An 18,355-nucleotide genomic window follows, 5' to 3' on the forward strand; every position below is an offset into this window, starting at 1 on the left:
GAAAGCGCTCTGGCGTGTACGAAGTGCTTTCGCGGGCACCGTCTGGGCCCACGACAATCTTGGGAGGTCCAAAGAATGGTATCGTTATCTCCATCTCATTAATTTAATAATAAGGAAAACTGAAGCGTAGAGAGAAATTAAGGCAGCAAAAAATGGTAGACTCAAAACTAAAAATTAGAGGGGTGCGTGGGAGGCTCCGTCAGTTAAACGTCCGACTTCGGCTCAGGCCATGATCTCACAGTTCATGAGTTTGAGCCCCGCGTCGGGCTCTGTGCTGACCGCTCGGAGCCTGGAGCCTGCTTTGGACTCTGTGTCTCCCTCTCTCTCTGCCCCTCACCCACTCCCCCACTCATGCTCTCCCTCTCTCTCTCTCTCTCAAAAATAAACATTAAAAAAAAATCTTAGGGGCACCTGGGTGGCTCATTCGGTTAAGTGTCTGACTTCAGCTCAGGTCACGATCTCGTGGTCCATGGGTTTGAGCCCCGCGTCGGGCTCTGTGCTGACCGCTCAGAGCCTGGAGCCTGCTTCGGATTCTGTGTCTCCCTCTCTCTCTGCCCCTCCCCTGCTTGCGCTCTGTCTCTCTGTCTCTCAAAAATAAATAAACATTAAAAAAAGTTACATTTCCTATCTCCTACGTGAGTGCTCTTTCTCTGTACTCCAGGGGTTCCAAAATACAATACAGTCAACCGGTCAAGGCAGAGACTGCGCAAATAGGAGCCTCCACAGGCATGTTTTTCCTTTGAGGCCAGCCAGCTCTGTCCGACCCCAAAGCCCGCGTCCCAACCACTATTCTTTGTCTGTTGACACAAAAAGAATCACTGAAAAATCAGAACTGAGAACGAAATATAAATCAAAGTTTTGATGAAAAAAAACCAAATGAAAATTGCAACAGCAACGGACTATACTATTTGAAATATGCAAATGTATTCAGTTTCATGTAAGAATGTGTGTTCCATTATGTTTGAAGACTGTGGTTCTCCTTCCAAATGCCATGTCTCAATTCATCCGTTTTACAATATTTTACAGAATGCAGAATAGGCCAAAAGAATATATAAAATATACATGTGTGATGTGCAGTGCTTTCTGCTATGTTTTCTCCTTTCTCTAGTTGTAATCTTATGTTTCCGGCCATGGCAGGATGCAGTCTTAAACCTCCAAGGATCTCCCATGAGCTACTTTTTAATAAACACTGGCTAACTTGAGATACAAAGGGGACACGGCTACAAAAATGTATTTTCCAAGGGCAGCCACAAGAGTATCTTCTATCCCGCATACTCGACCTAAAGGCTTTTCACTTCAAGAGGCTTGATAAAACCTTTACCTTCAAAAGTAAACATAAAAAAATATCAGTTTGCTTCACCTTTTACTTGGCAAAATTTGGGTGACAATCATGATGTGTTTAGAAGCTATAAAACAAAGTGTTGAAATTATGGTGTAATTTTCCTAACAAATCCTTTTGGAAGCATGAAGCAACACCCTTCAATTCACACTTGACCTTCTAGAGCGTCATGACGAGAGGGTCTTTTTGGAGCAGAAATGATATTCAAAGCCTTCGTCAAGAAATGAATTAATGATGGGGGGGTGGGGAGGGACTCTAAAAAGGGAAGTGGAGGCAATGAATGAACAGACACATTTCCTTCTGTTGAAGGTTAGAGTGAGTTGGGCTCCTTGTTCACAAGTCTTGACTGATTCAACAGGCCAAATAACATAATTCTCTCTCTCTCCCTCTACCTCTGTCTCTCTCTCTCTCGAAGAAATACCAAGAACAATGAAGAAGTCTAGTCACTCTCTCTCTATCCCTCTTTCTTTCTCTCTCTCTCGAAGAAATACCAAGAACAATGAAGAAATCTAGTCTCCCTCTCTCTCTCTCTCCCTGTTTCTCTCTCTCCCCCCTGCTAAGAAATACCAAGAACAATGAAGAAATCTAGCCACTCTCTCTCTCCCTCTTTCTCTCTCTCTCTCCCTCTAAGAAATACCAAGAACAATGAAGAAATCTAGTCATTCTCTCTCTCCCTCTTTCTCTCTCTCTCTCCCTCTCTCTCTCTCTCCCTGTTTCTCTCCCCCCCCCCAAGAAATACCAAGAACAATGAAGAAATCTAGTCATTCTCTCTCTCTCCCTCTTTCTCTCTCTCTCTCCCTCTAAGAAATACCAAGAACAATGAAGAAATCTAGTCATTCTCTCTCTCTCCCTCTTTCTCTCTCTCTCTCCCTCTCTCTCTCTCTCCCTGTTTCTCTCTCTCCCCCCCCCCAAGAAATACCAAGAACAATGAAGAAATCTAGTCATTCTCTCTCTCTCTCTCTCTCCCTCTTTTTCTCTCTCCCCCTCTCCCTCTTTCTAAGAAATACCAAGAACAATGAAGAAATCTAGTCATTCTCTCTCTCTCCCTCTTTCTCTCTCTCTCTCCCTCTCTCTAAGAAATACCAAGAACAGGGGCACCTGGGTGGCGCAGTCGGTTAAGCGTCCGACTTCAGCCAGGTCACGATCTCGCGGTCTGTGAGTTCGAGCCCCGCGTCAGGCTCTGGGCTGATGGCTCGGAGCCTGGAGCCTGTTTCCGATTCTGTGTCTCCCTCTCTCTCTGCCCCTCCCCCATTCATGCTCTGTCTCTCTCTGTCCCAAAAATAAATAAAAAACGTTGAAAAAAAATTGAAAGAAAAAAAAAAAAGAAATACCAAGAACAATGAAGAAACCTAGTCTCTCTCTCTCTCTCTCTCTCTCTCTCTCTCTCCCTCTTTTTCTCTCTCTTCCTCTCCCTCTTTCTAATACCAAGAACAATGAAGAAATCTATTCACTCTCTCTCTCTCTCTCTATCCCCCCCCCCTCTCTAAGAAATACCAAGAACAATGAAGAAATCTATTCACTCTCTCTCTATCCCTCTTTCTCTCTCTCTCTCTCTCTCTCTCTCTCTAAGAAATACCAAGAACAATGAAGAAATCTAGTCAGAACCTTTCAATTACTATTCAGTATTTGATACATCAAGTTGTAAAATAAATATGAAAAAATGAGTAAGAAAAGTATGTTAATTTAATAACCAAGTAGCCCTGGGCCCTAGAAATAGACGTAATATGCTCTTTTGAAGCACCAATGGAACATTAACAAAAACTGGTCCTACATCAGATTATAAGGCAAACTGCAGTGAGTTCCAAAAGCCGGAAGCAGGTAACATTCTCTGACCGCAACAGAGTCCAGCGATAAATGAATAGGAGCCAATTGACCGCTCAAATCCAACCACTAGAATTTTCCAAAAGTCAGTCCCTATATAACTGCTAGGTCAGAAAGACAGAATGGATTACACATAATCTTTGACCAGAAAAAAGAGAGGAGAGAGGCTTCAAGCAACCTGAGACCAGATGAACAACTCTTTTTTGTTTTTGAATGTATGTCTGTTTGCATTTATTTACTTAGAGGGGGCGGGGAGAGAGAGAGAAGGGGAGGAAGAATGCCAAGCAGGCTCCGTGCAGTCAACACAGAGCCCAACGTGGGGCTCAATCCCATGAACCATGAGATCATGACCTGAGCTGAAATCAAGAGTCGGACATTTAACCAACTGAAACACCCAGGTGCCCCCGGATGAACCACCCAATAATAATTTCAATATTGTCATGAAATGGATGACTTTTTTCCCCCCAAGAAAACCTAAATTGAGGAATTTACTTAAAAATTAAAATCTTGAATATGACAATAAGCAGGGGGTGTAGGGGGGGGTACTGGAAATGATGTTAAAGATCCAGCCATGATGCCTCTCCCCTCAATCCCGCCCCCTGGAGGGAAAAATAAGAATGAGATTCAGATACTTGCAGGAACTAGTGCTTTCAAGCTTCTTAGATGGATAATCTCCATGACATAAATTACTGAAGATGGTTGAAAGGTACAAGAGACTCCAACTCACATTACAAAAGGACTATAACCCTGATGTCGGGATCTATAAAAGAAAATAAATGAACACACCTCCTTCATGTGGTGTTGCCTTGTGAGGCAACCAGGAGTGTGTGTTGTATTCCACACACAAGCCCAGGGCCATATTGAAAAGAAGAGTTAATACGTGTTTTTTTGCTCTCTCAGCTGACGGGCCACTGTGGACGAGTGGATGCCACTCTAAAGTCCCAGGGAACGAGAAGGAGAGGAAGCAGAGTATGTTCTGGGCTGGGAGAACTGTGGAGAACAGTATCATTCGTGGTGTTAAAATGCGAGTTTGGCGCACTGCAAATAGGCGGGTTCTTTTTAGCAACGACTCGAGGAGACCGCCGGTAAAGATTAAGGACTGTTGAAACCATGTGGCCGCAGGAAGGGGATCACTGGATGTCACCGGAGCCTGAGAGGAAGTGACCGAATATGTCAAGGGGAAAGTACGGCTAGGGGCCTGACATGACTTGAAGGGACCTGCAGAGAACGTGGCGGGAACACATGTCCACAGGGAGCACTCCAGTGTGAGCCCGTGGTGGGCCAATTCAGCTTTCAGTCCCACATTCCCTTGCATGGGAACGCATGCTCGGACTCCCCCATGCTATGTGCACAATACTTCCGTGCATCAATAGCATTTCTATGTATTTCATCTACAGTTTGCATGTATCTATGAGAAACCCTAAATCAAATACTAGCACCCTGTAGTCGGCAGGACAACGAAAGAACATTACACTGTGACCTCAACCATCTATCCCTTCACTCACCAAATCACACACACACACACACACAAAACACGAAACAACCAGGAACTTCCTGCCCTCGGGCGTACAGACCCACCATCTCACAAGCATCCTGGCCTTTTCCTTGTCTATTTCAATTAGGAGTTTGCTGGATTTCACTCCCTTCCACCTTCCCAGGAAATTCGATCACCTCTCCCTTCGCTTTTATCCAAGAGCTTTGTTGCTGCCTTGGGAATGTACCCAAGCCACTCAGTCATGAAGAAATAACACGCACCCAGCTCTCCGTCAATCCATGACGCCTTCTAGCCTTTTCCCTCTCTCTGCATTCTTTATCATAAATTTTGCCACAAAAAAATCTATTCACCTCCATTTTGTCACCTGCCACCCTTTCCTCCATTCTTGCAAATCCGACTTCTGTGTCCAACACTCCACTGAAATGACTCCGAGTCACCAATGGCCACCCATTCTCTCCCTGGAGATTGAGCCACTACCCTGGCTTCGATCCTCTCCGCACACGGATGACTCACCAACGTATACTTCAATTCTGGATCTTTGTGCTTTGCTTCAGATTCACACACTCAAAAAGCCTACTTAGCATCTCCGTTCGCAAGTCCACAGGCACGTTAAGTCGTTGCGTCCACAAACGGAACTCATGATGTCCTCGTGCCCAGCTGGACCTCCACCGAGCACGCATCATCTCAGAAGAGAGCCCTGGGACTCAGCTTTGACACCTCCCCTGCACTCACGCCTCCACCGACAGACTTTCACCTTCTACATATTTCTCAGAGTTATCCACTGCCCTTCACCTCTGCTGTCATTACTGCTCAAGAACAAGCCCTTGCCTGGACGAGGCAACAGCTTTGTAGACGGCCTCCCTCACATCTGCTCTTATCCCTCCCAAACCTGTTTCTTTACGATACAGCTCGACTCACCTTTCTGAGATACAGAAAAATTGGATCATGCATCTCCCACTTTAATTCTTTGAATGGTCTCCCGCTGATCTTGGGATAAAGAGCCAAATCAGCTTTGCCCATAAGGCATTCATTGTCTGGCCCCTGCCTTTGTCTCTAGCGTCACCTCGTTGTCTTTCTCACTACTCCAGCCGCACCTGCCTTCTTCACTCTGGGGATGGACCATGAACCCTCCTGCCACCCAGGGACTTTGTACCTGCCTTTTTTTTTTCTGCTGGGAACTCTTTCCGGGCCACCCCCTCCAACGTCTCTTTTGCTTCAGCAATTCCCCATCTTTCATATTTAAGTTCAAGTGTAATTGTTTTTAGGGAGGGTTTCCCTTACTTCCCTAATTAGGTCACGTTCCTCCTATTATATGTTTTCCTAGCACCATGCATTTATTTTGCTCTAACCAGCTGTGATTTACACATGTGGGTGATTATGTGATCAGTGCATTTTCCCCACTAGACTTGAGTTCCAAAAGCAGGAACTACTTAGAGTCACTGTCACCCAGCCCGGTGCCTACCACAAAGAAACGTGCAATAGATATCTGTAGAAATTAAAAAAAAAATTTTTTTACATTCATTTATTTTTGAGAGACAGAGCACAAGGGGGGGGGGGCGGGCAGAGAGAGAAGGAGGCAGAATCCGAAGCAGGCTCCAGGCTCTGAGCCGTCAGCACAGAGCCCGATGCGGGGCTCGAACCCACAAACAGTGAGATCGTGACCTGAGCCGAAGTTGGACGCTCAACCGACTGAGCCACCCAGGCGCCGCAAGAATGTTTTTAAATGAAACAACGGGGAGGTGCCTGCTAACTGTCAGGACAAAGGCGAGGTGGCAGGGCTGGTGCTGCCCACATTATTTATTATTGTTCTTGAAATTCTAGACAATGAAATAAGATTTAAAAAGCTCAAATAAGATAAATAACTATTTGAAAGGGAAAAATAAAATCATCATGAATTAGAGATGGTTATTCTACTTAAGAGAATTGGTAAGAATGAACTTAAAACCGGTAGATGCATTAAGGAGCTCAGCAATTTGGCACACCTGGGGGGCTCAGCTGGTTAAGCATCTGACTCTTGATTTCGGCTCAGGTCACGATCTCCCAGACTGTGAGTTTGAGCCCCGTGTCGGGCTCTGTGCTGACAGTGTGGAGCCTGCTTGGGATTCTCTCTCTCTCTGCCCTTCCCCTGCTTGTGTTCTCTGTTTCAAAACAAATAAACTTTAAAAAAAAGAAATAAAAGGGGGTTCAGCAATTTAATCAGGTTTTTTAAAGAGAAAAAATGGCGGCATTATAAAAAGAACACCCTGCTGTTATTATATTATAAATTAATCATCCCACTAACACTTATTCTATACTGTGTGCCAGGCACTGTGATTAAGAAGTTCTCCAACATCATCCTGTTACATGAGGACACTTAATCCCCTCATTAATCCTCATGAAGGAGGTATGGCTCTTCTCATTTTACAAAAATGAGCCTCTACAAACTTCTATAACAGCCCAAAGAGAGTGGCAGGGCTAGGGTTCAAAGTAGGGTCAGGCTTCAAAGTCAATGAATCTGCTACTAGCCTGTGCTGTTAGAAAATACAAAGGTAAGGGCGCCTGGGTGGCTCAGTGGGTTAAGCATCCGACTTTGGCTCAGGTCATGATCCCACGGTTCGTGGGTTCGAGCCCTGCATTGGGCTCTGTGCTGATAGCCCGGAGCCTGCTTCGGATTCTGTGTCTCCCTCTTTCTCTGCCCCTCCCCTGCTCACACTCTGTCTCTGTATCTGTCTCTGTCTCTCTCCCTCAAAAATAAACATTAAACAATTGTTTTAAAAATACAAAAGTAAAAATGAAAGGGCCTAAATGCAACAAATAACATAAAATACAAAGAAAAATTCTGGTGAGGAATGTTGATGATGTACGAAATTACAAAACCTTACCAGGGGGTGTTACAAAGGCAGGCACATCTTCCGGGAGGTCTATGTATATACGCACGCACGTGCACACATACTGTGCTGCATGCATACGTATATACGCTGTGGAAGCTGGAAATCCAATGTCTGAATTCTTCATGTTTCCAGGAACTAAAAAAGAATTCTCTGTTGCCACTCCAAAATGAAAGCCGACTTAGGAAAGATTCCTAAGTACCAGCAATTACAACAAACAGATGTATTTTTATTTCTCGTATGATATGAAGATTAGTTGGAAAATACAAGTACACAGAGGATCAGGATACGATCTTTGCAGGAATCTGTCATTGGCATCTATTATTTTTCTACCAGAAATAGGAAGCTGGAGAAATGGCTGTGTGCCTGTGGAAATGCTATCTTCCTGTGGTCTTTAGTTATGGCAGACCCACTCTCCTCGCGTGCAGGGGGAGGGTTAAAACCGACATTCTTAATCACACAGAAGTGGACTTGTAGACGCTGAGCCTCCAAAACCACATTAAAATGGATCACCGAGAGGCAGGTGTCACTGTATGTAGCTAGTACGGTCAAGACGATAAAGGCAAGATAACCAAAAGCTGTGCACCATCAAGTCAAGGAAGGACTGTGTGCTACTCATTTTATATCCCGATTTTGAGCCCAGAACCCAGAGCCAAGAAGTCTAGCACAGAGCAGGCATGAGCTTCCCTGTCTTTATTGAGGATCCTGGTTTCATGTATTACCCTTTACGTTGCACAGAATTTACTTATTTAAAAGCAAAATTTAAGCTTAAACCCCAAAAGTTAAAAATATTACTTTTGGCCAAGTTAAAAGGCTGATTATATGCACCCATTATATGGCCAGCTCTCTCTAAAAGATGAGAACTGTTTTCTGTTTGGGACTGCATGATGGCCTCTGAGCCTCGGTTTCCCTAACTGTAAAATTTGGGTTAGTGGGTATCCAAGGTTCACTTAAATGGTATTATTCTAGGATTACACAATACAATGCACTCTCACAAGGCAAAATTGCTGTTTAACTGAGTATTGAAAGATTTCCAAGTTGATCTCTGTTAAAACTTGTAAAATGTGTTCCAAGTTCACCAGAGGATGCCAGACAATAAACGGGCACTCCACATCAACTATCTGCACAGTGAGCTGCACTTCTGACATGTTCAAGGTGCTCTGTCTTCTCACAGTCAGCCCAAGGGTCCACAGGGCCAATAAGGATAAACTCAATTAGCCAGGTTTTGCAAAACTTGTATTTTTTTAAGTTTGTTTATTTATTTATTTTGAGAGAGGGAGAGCATGCATGCATGCATGCATATGAACAGGGGAGGAGCAGAGAAAGAAGTGGGGGGCGAGAAAATCCCAAGCGGGCTCCACACTTGGCATAGAGACTGACATGGGGCTCGATCCCACGACCGTGAGATCACAACCTGAGCCAGAACCAAGAGTAGGATGCCCAACTGACTGAGCCACCCAGGCGTCCCAAATTTGTATGTTTTAAGTGGATTCAAAGGTCATTCTACTACTCCAAGGTACATACCCAAGAAACATGAAAAAATATGTCCATATAAAAACATGTACCTGAATGACCATAGTAGGATTATTCATAACACCCAAGACATGCAAAGAATCCAAATTTCTAACTGATGAATGGATAAGCAAAATGTGGTTTATCCCTACAATGGAAGAGTATTAGTCATAAAAAGGAATGAAGTTCTGATTCATGCTACAACATGGATGGACCTCAACTGGAAACATTATACTAAGTAAAAGTCATGAAGGACCCCATATTATGTGATTCATCTTATACGAAATGTCCAGAATAGACAGAAAGTAGATCAATGGTTTCCAGAGGCTGCCACTGGCAGGGAAAATGGGGGTTTGAGGAAAAATGGGGAGTGGCCTGCTTAAGGGTACAGGGTTCTGTGGGGGTAAAGTGCTGTGACGCTGATTATGAGGATGTTTGCACAACCTTGTGAATATACTAAAACCCACCAAATTGAATAAAGACTTCAAATGCATAAATTGTATGGGGTGTGAATTACATCTCAATAAAACTATTAGCAAATAAAAAAAGAAAGTCATTCCCATAGGCTCAGCCATCCTGGAGGTGCCTCCTAGAGCTACCTCAGTAGACAGCACAATAGCAGATTCTAACATCTTGGTACCAAGCTTCAAAGATGAGGTCTAGTGCCGCCTGGATGGCTCAGTCAATTAAGCGTTTGACTCTTGATTTTGGCTCAGGTCGTGATCTCACAGCTCATGAGATTGAGCCTTGCGTCGGGCTCTGTGCTGATAACATGGAGCCTGCTTGAGATTCTCTCTCTCTCCGTCTCTCCCTTCCCCGCCCCCCTCAAAATCAATCAATCAATCAATCAATCTATCTATCTATCAAAGATGAGGTCCAACAGACTCCGCCAACTGAATCAGAATTCGCCTGGTCATTTTTCCTTGGGCAACTCCAACTGCTCTCTTAGTTCCGAGGACCCAACATGCCATGCTTCCCCAAATCGAGGGGCCTTCCCAGTCAGGGAAAAAAAACTAAACTCAAGGATAGCAGAGTACTAGATGAAATAGTAATTCTACCAAAGGCAACGTTCAAGAGTTTTGAGATTAAGAGATTTGAGGTTGTGCAAGCAACAGCAGGATTTGTTTCTGCTCTCATAATAAAAGACCCAGCTCCAGGCCCCTGGTGATACTGCAGGAACGTGCTGGTTCAGAAGTGGTAGAGATAGCTGATACTTTCCAGGAATGTCATAGGAAGTTCCAGCCATCTATAACGGCAGTTGAATGGGGGACCATTTTTGCATCTCGGCAACTACCTCTGGAGGGGTCCTCAAGACTCATCGGAAAGCACTAGTTCCTATTCTTTCCAAGGACATGTTCATGTGAAGGTTTCCAAGCTATAACAAGGGTGGTGTCCAGGGTGCTGAACTCAGAGCAGGAGTTAAGTTCTGAGCAGCAGCATAGGTGTGCGGTGGACTTGGGGCTGAGACTATGTGCCCTGGAGGCAAGAGACACAGCAGCCGGTGGAGGTCCAGGTGAGTAAGAAAATCTGAACTCCTAGTCAGTTGGGTGGGCTTCTAAAAACCAGGGAGAAGCAAGTAAGAGAGCAGAGAGAATCTGGGAGCAGCCAAGTGTTCTGTTCTTAAATCTTACGTGCATAACTCCATGTGAAAGGTAGTAGCTTAGCTGAAGGCTGGGGCTAAAACATATGTCACTTCCTCTGGGTCTACGGCAGGCTGGCAATGTCAGAGAACAGGTGTCTGTGTCAGGATAGGTGGGTTTAGAGGTTGAATTAGGACAGGACAAAGACAAATACCACCAAGTCTTGGAGACTGGATGGGAAGGACTGGGAATTCACTTAAGGGCCCGGAGGACAAAGAGGGAGGGGCTCAGGTACAGTGACAGGATCACGAGCTCTAATACCTGATAGGGAGCTCCAAGTAATGGGCTCACGAGCACCAGGAGGGCTGGAGCATGCACTTGAACTAATCACCTTCTAAGGCAGTAGCTCCTGTATTCTTCTCACCATTGGCTGGGACTGAAGTCAGAGCACTTTTTTTTAAAGTTTATCTATTTATCTGGAAGAGGGAAAGAGAGAGAGAAGAAAGAACTCATGCAGGAGGGGCAGAGAGAGAGAGAGAGTGAGAGAGAGAGAAACGCAAGCAGGCTCTGCACTCTCAGTGCAGAACCCGACGTGGGGCTCGAACTCACAAACCGTGAAATCATCACCTGAGCTGAAATCAAGAGTCGGACGCTTAACTGAACGAGTCCCCCAGGCGCCCCTGAAGTCAGAGCACATTTAGCCACCAGGGTTTGCCACAAGTGCTGGAATCCAGGGTCAGGGTGTCAGGGGTCCTGGAGTCCTGATCAGATGAGTCTCCTTCAGGTCAGCAGAAGAGCTAGCTTTCCAACTATTTCTATTTTTTCTTTCCAAAAAAGAGAGCCCTGGAGAATGACTATCTGAGCTCCTGCTCTCTGCTCATCAACTCTCTTTTGGATCCTGGAGGGCTTAACAATCTTGGTGCCAACTTGCACCCTATTGAGGCCACCTGGCCATATTAGCACTTCCTAATCCTAACAGGCCCACTGGCTATGCACATTACACACACATACGTGCACACACATAAACCAGAGTGACCAGTGCGCTCTTCCCTGGTCTCCAGCCCAATGTGCAGGTATGAGGGTGACTCCTGACAGAGTCCCATCAGAAATGGCAATCCCAGGCCACCTCAGTTTGTAACACTGACTTACGGGCAAGATTGCCTCGACTTATCAGTTCTGCATTCTCCTACTTATTCCATATTAATCAGTGGCCTCTTTCCCCACCTCATTTATACATTTGCTGAGGCGAAAGGAGCATAACATTTTTTTGGGGGGGGGGAGGGGGTCAGGATATACTGCCACACTATCCTTTATCTTCCTGGAATAATCACAATGGAAAATAAAGACAGAGAAGGCATAGTTTTCAGTTATTCGAATGACTTTACCTCCTTTAGGTTTTTCTAAGTTGCATGTTTGGCTTAGCCAAGTCAGTGGTTTCTCAAACTATTAGCAACATAAGAAGCCGCTGTCCCGCCCCACCCCCCCCCACCCCCCAGAGAGAATCCAATACCTCCCAAGCATGTGGCCGTGCAAGGGGTGAAGCCAGCGTACTCCCAGTGGTAGGTCATCGTGCTGTCCTCCTGGGGAGAGGCGTCGGGCTGGCGGGAGGCAGGGCTCTCGTCGCAGGGGTTGAGGAGGCAGGGCCGCTCGGTGGGCAGCTGGGGGCCCTCGCACTCTTCCTCAGGCAGCTCGGTCTCCGTCTGCGTGAACGTCAGGAGCACACGGCACTTCACCTCCCGGACCTGGACGCCCGGCCCGCAAGTGGTGCTGCAGGCCGACCAGGGCTCCGGGATGAACCTACAGAAGACCCAGGAGTCCCCGTTATACACCGGCCCCGCAGGAGCGACAGGCCTTCCCTGAAGGGAAGAGATAACTTCGCTCAGAGGGAATTCGGGACATTGGAAACGACGTTTATTTTTCCTGGTGCTCAACTAGGTCATGAACAAATTGTCCAATCTTATTAGCAACAGAAAGGATTTTTCACTGGAGATCTAGTGAACGTTTGCACCCATTTTATTTATTTGTTTGTTTATTTAGTTATTTATTTAGAGAGCAGGGGTGGGGCAGAGAGAGAGAGAGAGAGAGAGAGAGAGAGAGAGGGAGAGAGAGAGTCCCAAGTCTGACAGTGTAGAGCCCGATGCAGGGCTCAAACTCACAAATCATGAGATCATGACCTGAGCCGAAATCAAGAGTCGGACACTTAACTGACTGAACCACCCAGGTGCCCCAAAAGTTTGCATCCATTTTAAAACTCAAATGCTGTGCTATCACCTTTGTATAACATCATTAAAATTAGGCTCTTCAAAAATTTGGTCATAAATAAACCATTATGTAGTGATAATTTCTAATCTGAGTTCTTTTATAGTACGGAGAATTTTCATCAATATTTATTCAATGAATCTTTATCAAGCTTATCCTTTAACAGGTAGGACTTTATTAAACTCTCAATATTTAAGATAATAAATGTTTTCTGCAGGGTAGATGAAGCTTTCATATTCTGTCCTCAACTACACTACACTGAACTTCATCTTCTCGAAAATATCTTAGATACAATATGGCTGAATAAAGTATTTATTTCTGATTCTGAATTATTATCCACTAAATCAGAGGTTGTCAACCTATAGCCTACAGGTCAAGTCCAGCCCACCTGTTTCTCTACAGACTACAGAATGACTTTTATAGTTTTAAATGGTTGGGGGTGGAAAAGAAGGGTAATATTTTCTGAATGACACAACATTGAATTAAAGTATCCATAATTATAGTTTTATTGGAATATGGCCATGGTCACTTGCTCACTTCTTGTTCATGACTGCTTTTATGCTACATGGCAGAGCTGAGGATTTGCCACAGAGACTATTTGGCCCACAAAGCCTAAAATCTTTACTATCTGGGCCTTTGCAGAAGACGTTTACTGATTCCTGCACTGAATTGAAAAGCAGAGACTCAGCAGGGACATACTTAGTTAAGTCATCCCGAAGCAACACTTGCATTGTGAGATATTCACAAGTGACAGGCAAGGAAGAACTCAGCGAATGGAAGTTTGGGAAACCACGGGTGCAATAGTGCTCCACAGGTTTAATTACTGCAAAACTTTTCCAAAGACCATGATACATGAATGCGTACTATAAATGCCTAAGAGGGGAATATGGCGTGCATCATTTCCTGAGTTTAAGTGAACGCAGATCTCTGTTCACAGGATAGCGTACTAAGTCGCTTTAGAAAACGGCTAAGATACAGTTTCAAGGGTTCATGTTCAGAATCTCAGAACGGGTAGTAAGGGTCTCTCAGAGTCCTCCAACCTTCTTTCCCTGGACAAGACTTCATCACCGTTGTCCACAATCCAATCAGCAGGAGGAAACACCATTGGGATACATGAGCCCCGTAAAGAGCCCTGCAAACAGTAAACCCTCCAAATTCTATTTACTGCATTGAAAACTTTTGGTGGAGAACTCCCTCCCCTACCCTAGGCCAGGAGGGGGCTCGCCCAACCTCCCAGCAGGGAGGAGTATTGGCATAATATTTGAACATGCTCTTTTCTCTCCTTGCTGTTTTCCCCAGTAGAACGGGAAAGAAAAAGCCTGATTAAATTTAAGACGAGGCACCAATACAATGTAATATACATACAATGTAATAATATGAGGTCAATTAAAAGAAGGAGGTGTGTCTGTATTAATTCAGAAGGAATAGTCTCCTCTTGGAGAGAGTTAAATGAAGTTAAGTGTGGGATGGCTCATATACTGGGATCTTTTGTCTAAATACACACATAAAGGCATGCATATGTATATGTAGTACATGTTATTTAATTAAAACATTTATAGCACACATGCCTGTACATGATTTACGTACAATGTACAATGTCTCTTTTCTGGAAGCAATCAATCGCACGTGCCAGAGTGTGGAGTGGGAGCTTCCACTTTCTGTTTATAGCTTTAAAAGGCTTGCATTTTCTAACCATGTGCATACTGTACTTTTTTAATTTTTTAACGTTTATTCATTTTTGAGATACAGAGAGACAGAGCACGAGTGGGGGAGGGGCAGAGAGAGAGGGAGACACAGAATCTGAAGCAGGCTCCAGGCTCCCAGCTGTCAGCACAGAGCCGACGCGGGGTCTTGAACTCACAGACCGCGAGATCATGACCTGAGCTGAAGTCGGATGTTTAACCAACTGAGCCACCCAGGCACCCCTGTGCACACTGTACGTTTATGGTCACCTTCTTTTCCCCTCCTCTCTCCTTAGTGATAAAAACTGAAAATTGAGATGTAGATTCTTTTCATTCACAGGGAACTCCTGTGTCTATTGTGATTCAGAGCCCCATTAGAAGATGGGGCTGGAGGAAAGGCTCACCTCAGTTTCCAACGTGGCAAGTGATGGTCACATCCAGTGTTTTCCTAAGGTGTCCCGGACCTTTCAAGTTGGCTTTCAGAGACCCTTTTAGGGGTCCTCTTAAAAATCAGATGTGAGAACTGTCCAAATTAGCCACGAGTGGTTTGAAAGGGGGTAGGGGGGAAGCTATGGCAACAGAAACGTTATGTATAAACTAGCATGATGGTCTTTGTGGATTTTTTTCAATTTTTTATGTATTATTAGTATTGTTTAATTATTTTTTTTTTAATTTTTTTTCAACGTTTTTTATTTATTTTTGGGACAGAGAGAGACAGAGCATGAACGGGGGAGGGGCAGAGAGAGAGGGAGACACAGAATCGGAAACAGGCTCCAGGCTCCGAGCCATCAGCCCAGAGCCTGACGCGGGGCTCGAACTCACGGACCGCGAGATCGTGACCTGGCTGAAGTCGGACGCTTAACCGACTGCGCCACCCAGGCGCCCCTAATTATTTATTTTTTAAATGTTTATTTATTTATCTTGAGAGAGACAGCATGAGTGTACGTGCACAAGCAGGGGAGGGGCAGAGAAAGGGAGAGAGAAAATCCCAAGCCGGCTCCACACTGTCAGTGCAGAGCCCGACATGGGGCTCGATCTGATGAACCATGAGATCATGACCTGAGCTGAACTCAAGAGTTGGATGCTCAACTGACTGAGCCACCCAGGTGCCTCATTATTGCTTACTGAAACAAAGATGTTTTTTTTATTTGAGAGACAGAGAGCGAGCGAGCGCATGAGCAGGGAGGGGACGGGGTGGGGGGAGAGACAGAGAGAGAGAGAGAGAGAGAGAGAGAGAGAGAATTCCAAGCAAGCTCTGTGCTGTCAGAACACATGGAGCTCGAACTCACCAAATGTGAGATTAGGACCTGAGCTGGAATGCAGAGTCAGAGGCTTAACTGACTGAGCCCTGCAGGGGCCCTGAGGGGAGCTTTTGAAGCACTTGGAGCAGGGGGAGGGAGGAACAGTCTGCAAAGGAGACCTTCTGGGGGTGATGGGAGTGTTCTGTATCCTGCCTGAGGCTGGGGCTGGGTGGCTGTTTACACCTGTTAAAACTCATCACTTTAAATAGATACTGCCTACTGTATGTAAATTCTACCTCTTCAAAATGCATTTTTTTAATGGCAGTTTTTATTTTTAAGTTTATTTATTTATTTAATTTTTTATTTTTTGAGAGAGAGAGAGAGAGAGAGGGAGAGAGAGAGAGAGAGAGAGAGAGAGAGAGAGAGAGAGATACAGAATGCAAGCAGGGGAGGGGCAGCGAGAGAGGGAGACCAGAATCCAAAGTAGTTCCAGGCTCTGAGCTGTCAGCACAGAAGCCTGACGTGAGGCTCGAACCCACAAACTGTGAGATCATGACCTGAGCTGAAGCTGGACACTCAACTGACTGAGTCACCCAGGCACCCTGGCAGTTTTTAGAGACAAAATGAGAGAAAACTGAAATAATCCGATATTGAAGAAGCCTGGATTCTTCAAGTAGAGGTTCTAACACAAGACAAACAGACAAAGTGTTCAGAAATAAAACATGTTAAAAAAAAAAAAAGTGCCTACAATACAGCTTGGAAAGGCACACTATCTCCCAGGAAAAAGTGATAAAAAATGATGAACATAAAAACTTAGAGTTTTAGGGCCACCTGGGTGGCTCGGTCGGTTGAGCATCCGATTTCGGCTCAGGTCATGATCTTGTGGTTCCTGGGTTTAAGCGCTGTGTCAGGCTCTGTGCTGACAGCTCAGAACCTGGAGCCTGCTTCAGATTCTGTCTCCCTCTCTCTCTGACCCTCCCCCATTCATGCTCTGTCTCTCTCTGTCTCAAAAATAAATAAACATTACAAAAATTAAAAAAAAAAAACTTATGTGTTTCAGGCAGAATAATGGCCACCCCAAAGATGCTCACACCCTAGTCTCTAGAATTTATGAATATGTTATATTGCATGGCAAAAGGAATTCTGCAGATATGGTTAAGGTTATGGGCCTCGAGATAAGGAGATTATTCTAGCAGGATAATCTAATCACAGGTCCTTAAAAACAGAAATTTCTTTGGCTGAAGTCAGAGAGATGCAGGAAAAGAGCACGAGAGATTCAGAGCACGAGAGGTACCCCAGCTGCTGCTGGCTGGGAGACGGAAGGGGCCAGGAGCCAAGGAGTGCAGGCGACCCCTTGAAGTTGAGAACAACTGGCCGACAGCCAACAAGGAAATGGGAGTTTCGATTCTACAACTGCATGGAACTGAATTCTGCCAACTACCTGAATAGGACTGGAAGCACATTCTCCCCCAGGGCCCCAGACAGGCGCTCAGGCTGAGAGACACCCTGATTTTGGCTTCGTGGGACCCAGTGCAGAGGAACCACTTCAATCTACTGGGCTCCTGACTTACAGAACTGAGATAGCAAATGTTTATTAAGCCACTAGGTGTGTGGTAAATTGCTCCTGCGGCCACAGAAAAGGAAAACACCTGGCTAAAAATTTCTTTTTAGAAACCAGGAGCTTTGAAATAGGTTGGTAAGAAAGCCAGCTATGTCAACTTACTCATTTTAAAGATGGAGAAGTCAATAGAAAAGGAATGTTGGTGATAAAAAAAATACAGAAAAAGATGAAATTACAAAGGACTGATCTCCAGTTACTGGAGAAAATGAATCCAGAAAACACGCATCATCTAGAAAATTATGAGAAACAAGGAGATAACTTAAAATGGAGGCCAGAACGGGGTGCCTGGATGGCGCAGTCAGTTAAGCATCTGATTTCAGCTCAGGTCATGATCTCACGGTTCTTGGGTTCGAGCCCCACGTCGGGCTCTGTGCTGACAGCTTAGAGCCTGGAGCCTGCTTTGGATTCTGTGTGTCTCTCTCTGCCCCTCCCCTGCTCATGCTCTCTCTCTCACACGTGCTCTCTCTCTCTCTCTCTCTCTCAAAAATAAATAAACCTTAAGAGAAAAAAAAGAAAAAAAAATGGAGGCCAGAACTATCAGCAATCATAATAAATTTAACTGAATTAAACTCTCCTATTAAAATACAAAGACTCTAATTTCAAAATCTATATAGGATACAAATGCAATCTCTTCAGAAATGTAAAAAGTATAAGGAATAACAAAATGAGATAAGGAAAGGTAAAAGGTACAAATTTTAGGAAAGAAGATGAAGTGATTCTTTAATGATGATATAACTATGGAAAACAGCATACTTCATTGAAAATTTTTAGAAAAAAAATACGAGTTCAATGAAACAATGCCTATGTATGGGGCATCTGGGGGGCTCAGTCAATTAAGCACCTGACTCCTAATTTCAGCTCACGTCATAATCCCAGGGTTTTGAGATGAAGCCCTGAGTTGGGCTCCACACCGAGGGTGAAGCATACTTAAAGTTCTC

The 18,355-nt window shown here is 44.8% G+C and overlaps 1 protein-coding gene across 2 annotated transcripts in view; it reads right to left on the reverse strand.

Moving 5' to 3' along the window:
- The window catches only part of ADAMTSL3 (ADAMTS like 3), a 357,244-nt gene that overhangs the window by 102,444 nt on the left and 236,445 nt on the right, over positions 1-18,355 (reverse strand). For both annotated transcript variants that reach the window (XM_058736402.1, XM_058736403.1), the window contains one exon: positions 12,125-12,411. In XM_058736402.1, the coding sequence (XP_058592385.1) occupies positions 12,125-12,411 (287 nt within the window). The remainder of the gene's footprint in view (positions 1-12,124; positions 12,412-18,355) is intronic.

This window comes from Neofelis nebulosa, chromosome 7 (assembly GCF_028018385.1).
Source record: "Neofelis nebulosa isolate mNeoNeb1 chromosome 7, mNeoNeb1.pri, whole genome shotgun sequence".
In the NCBI taxonomy this organism is placed as follows: domain Eukaryota; kingdom Metazoa; phylum Chordata; class Mammalia; order Carnivora; family Felidae; genus Neofelis; species Neofelis nebulosa.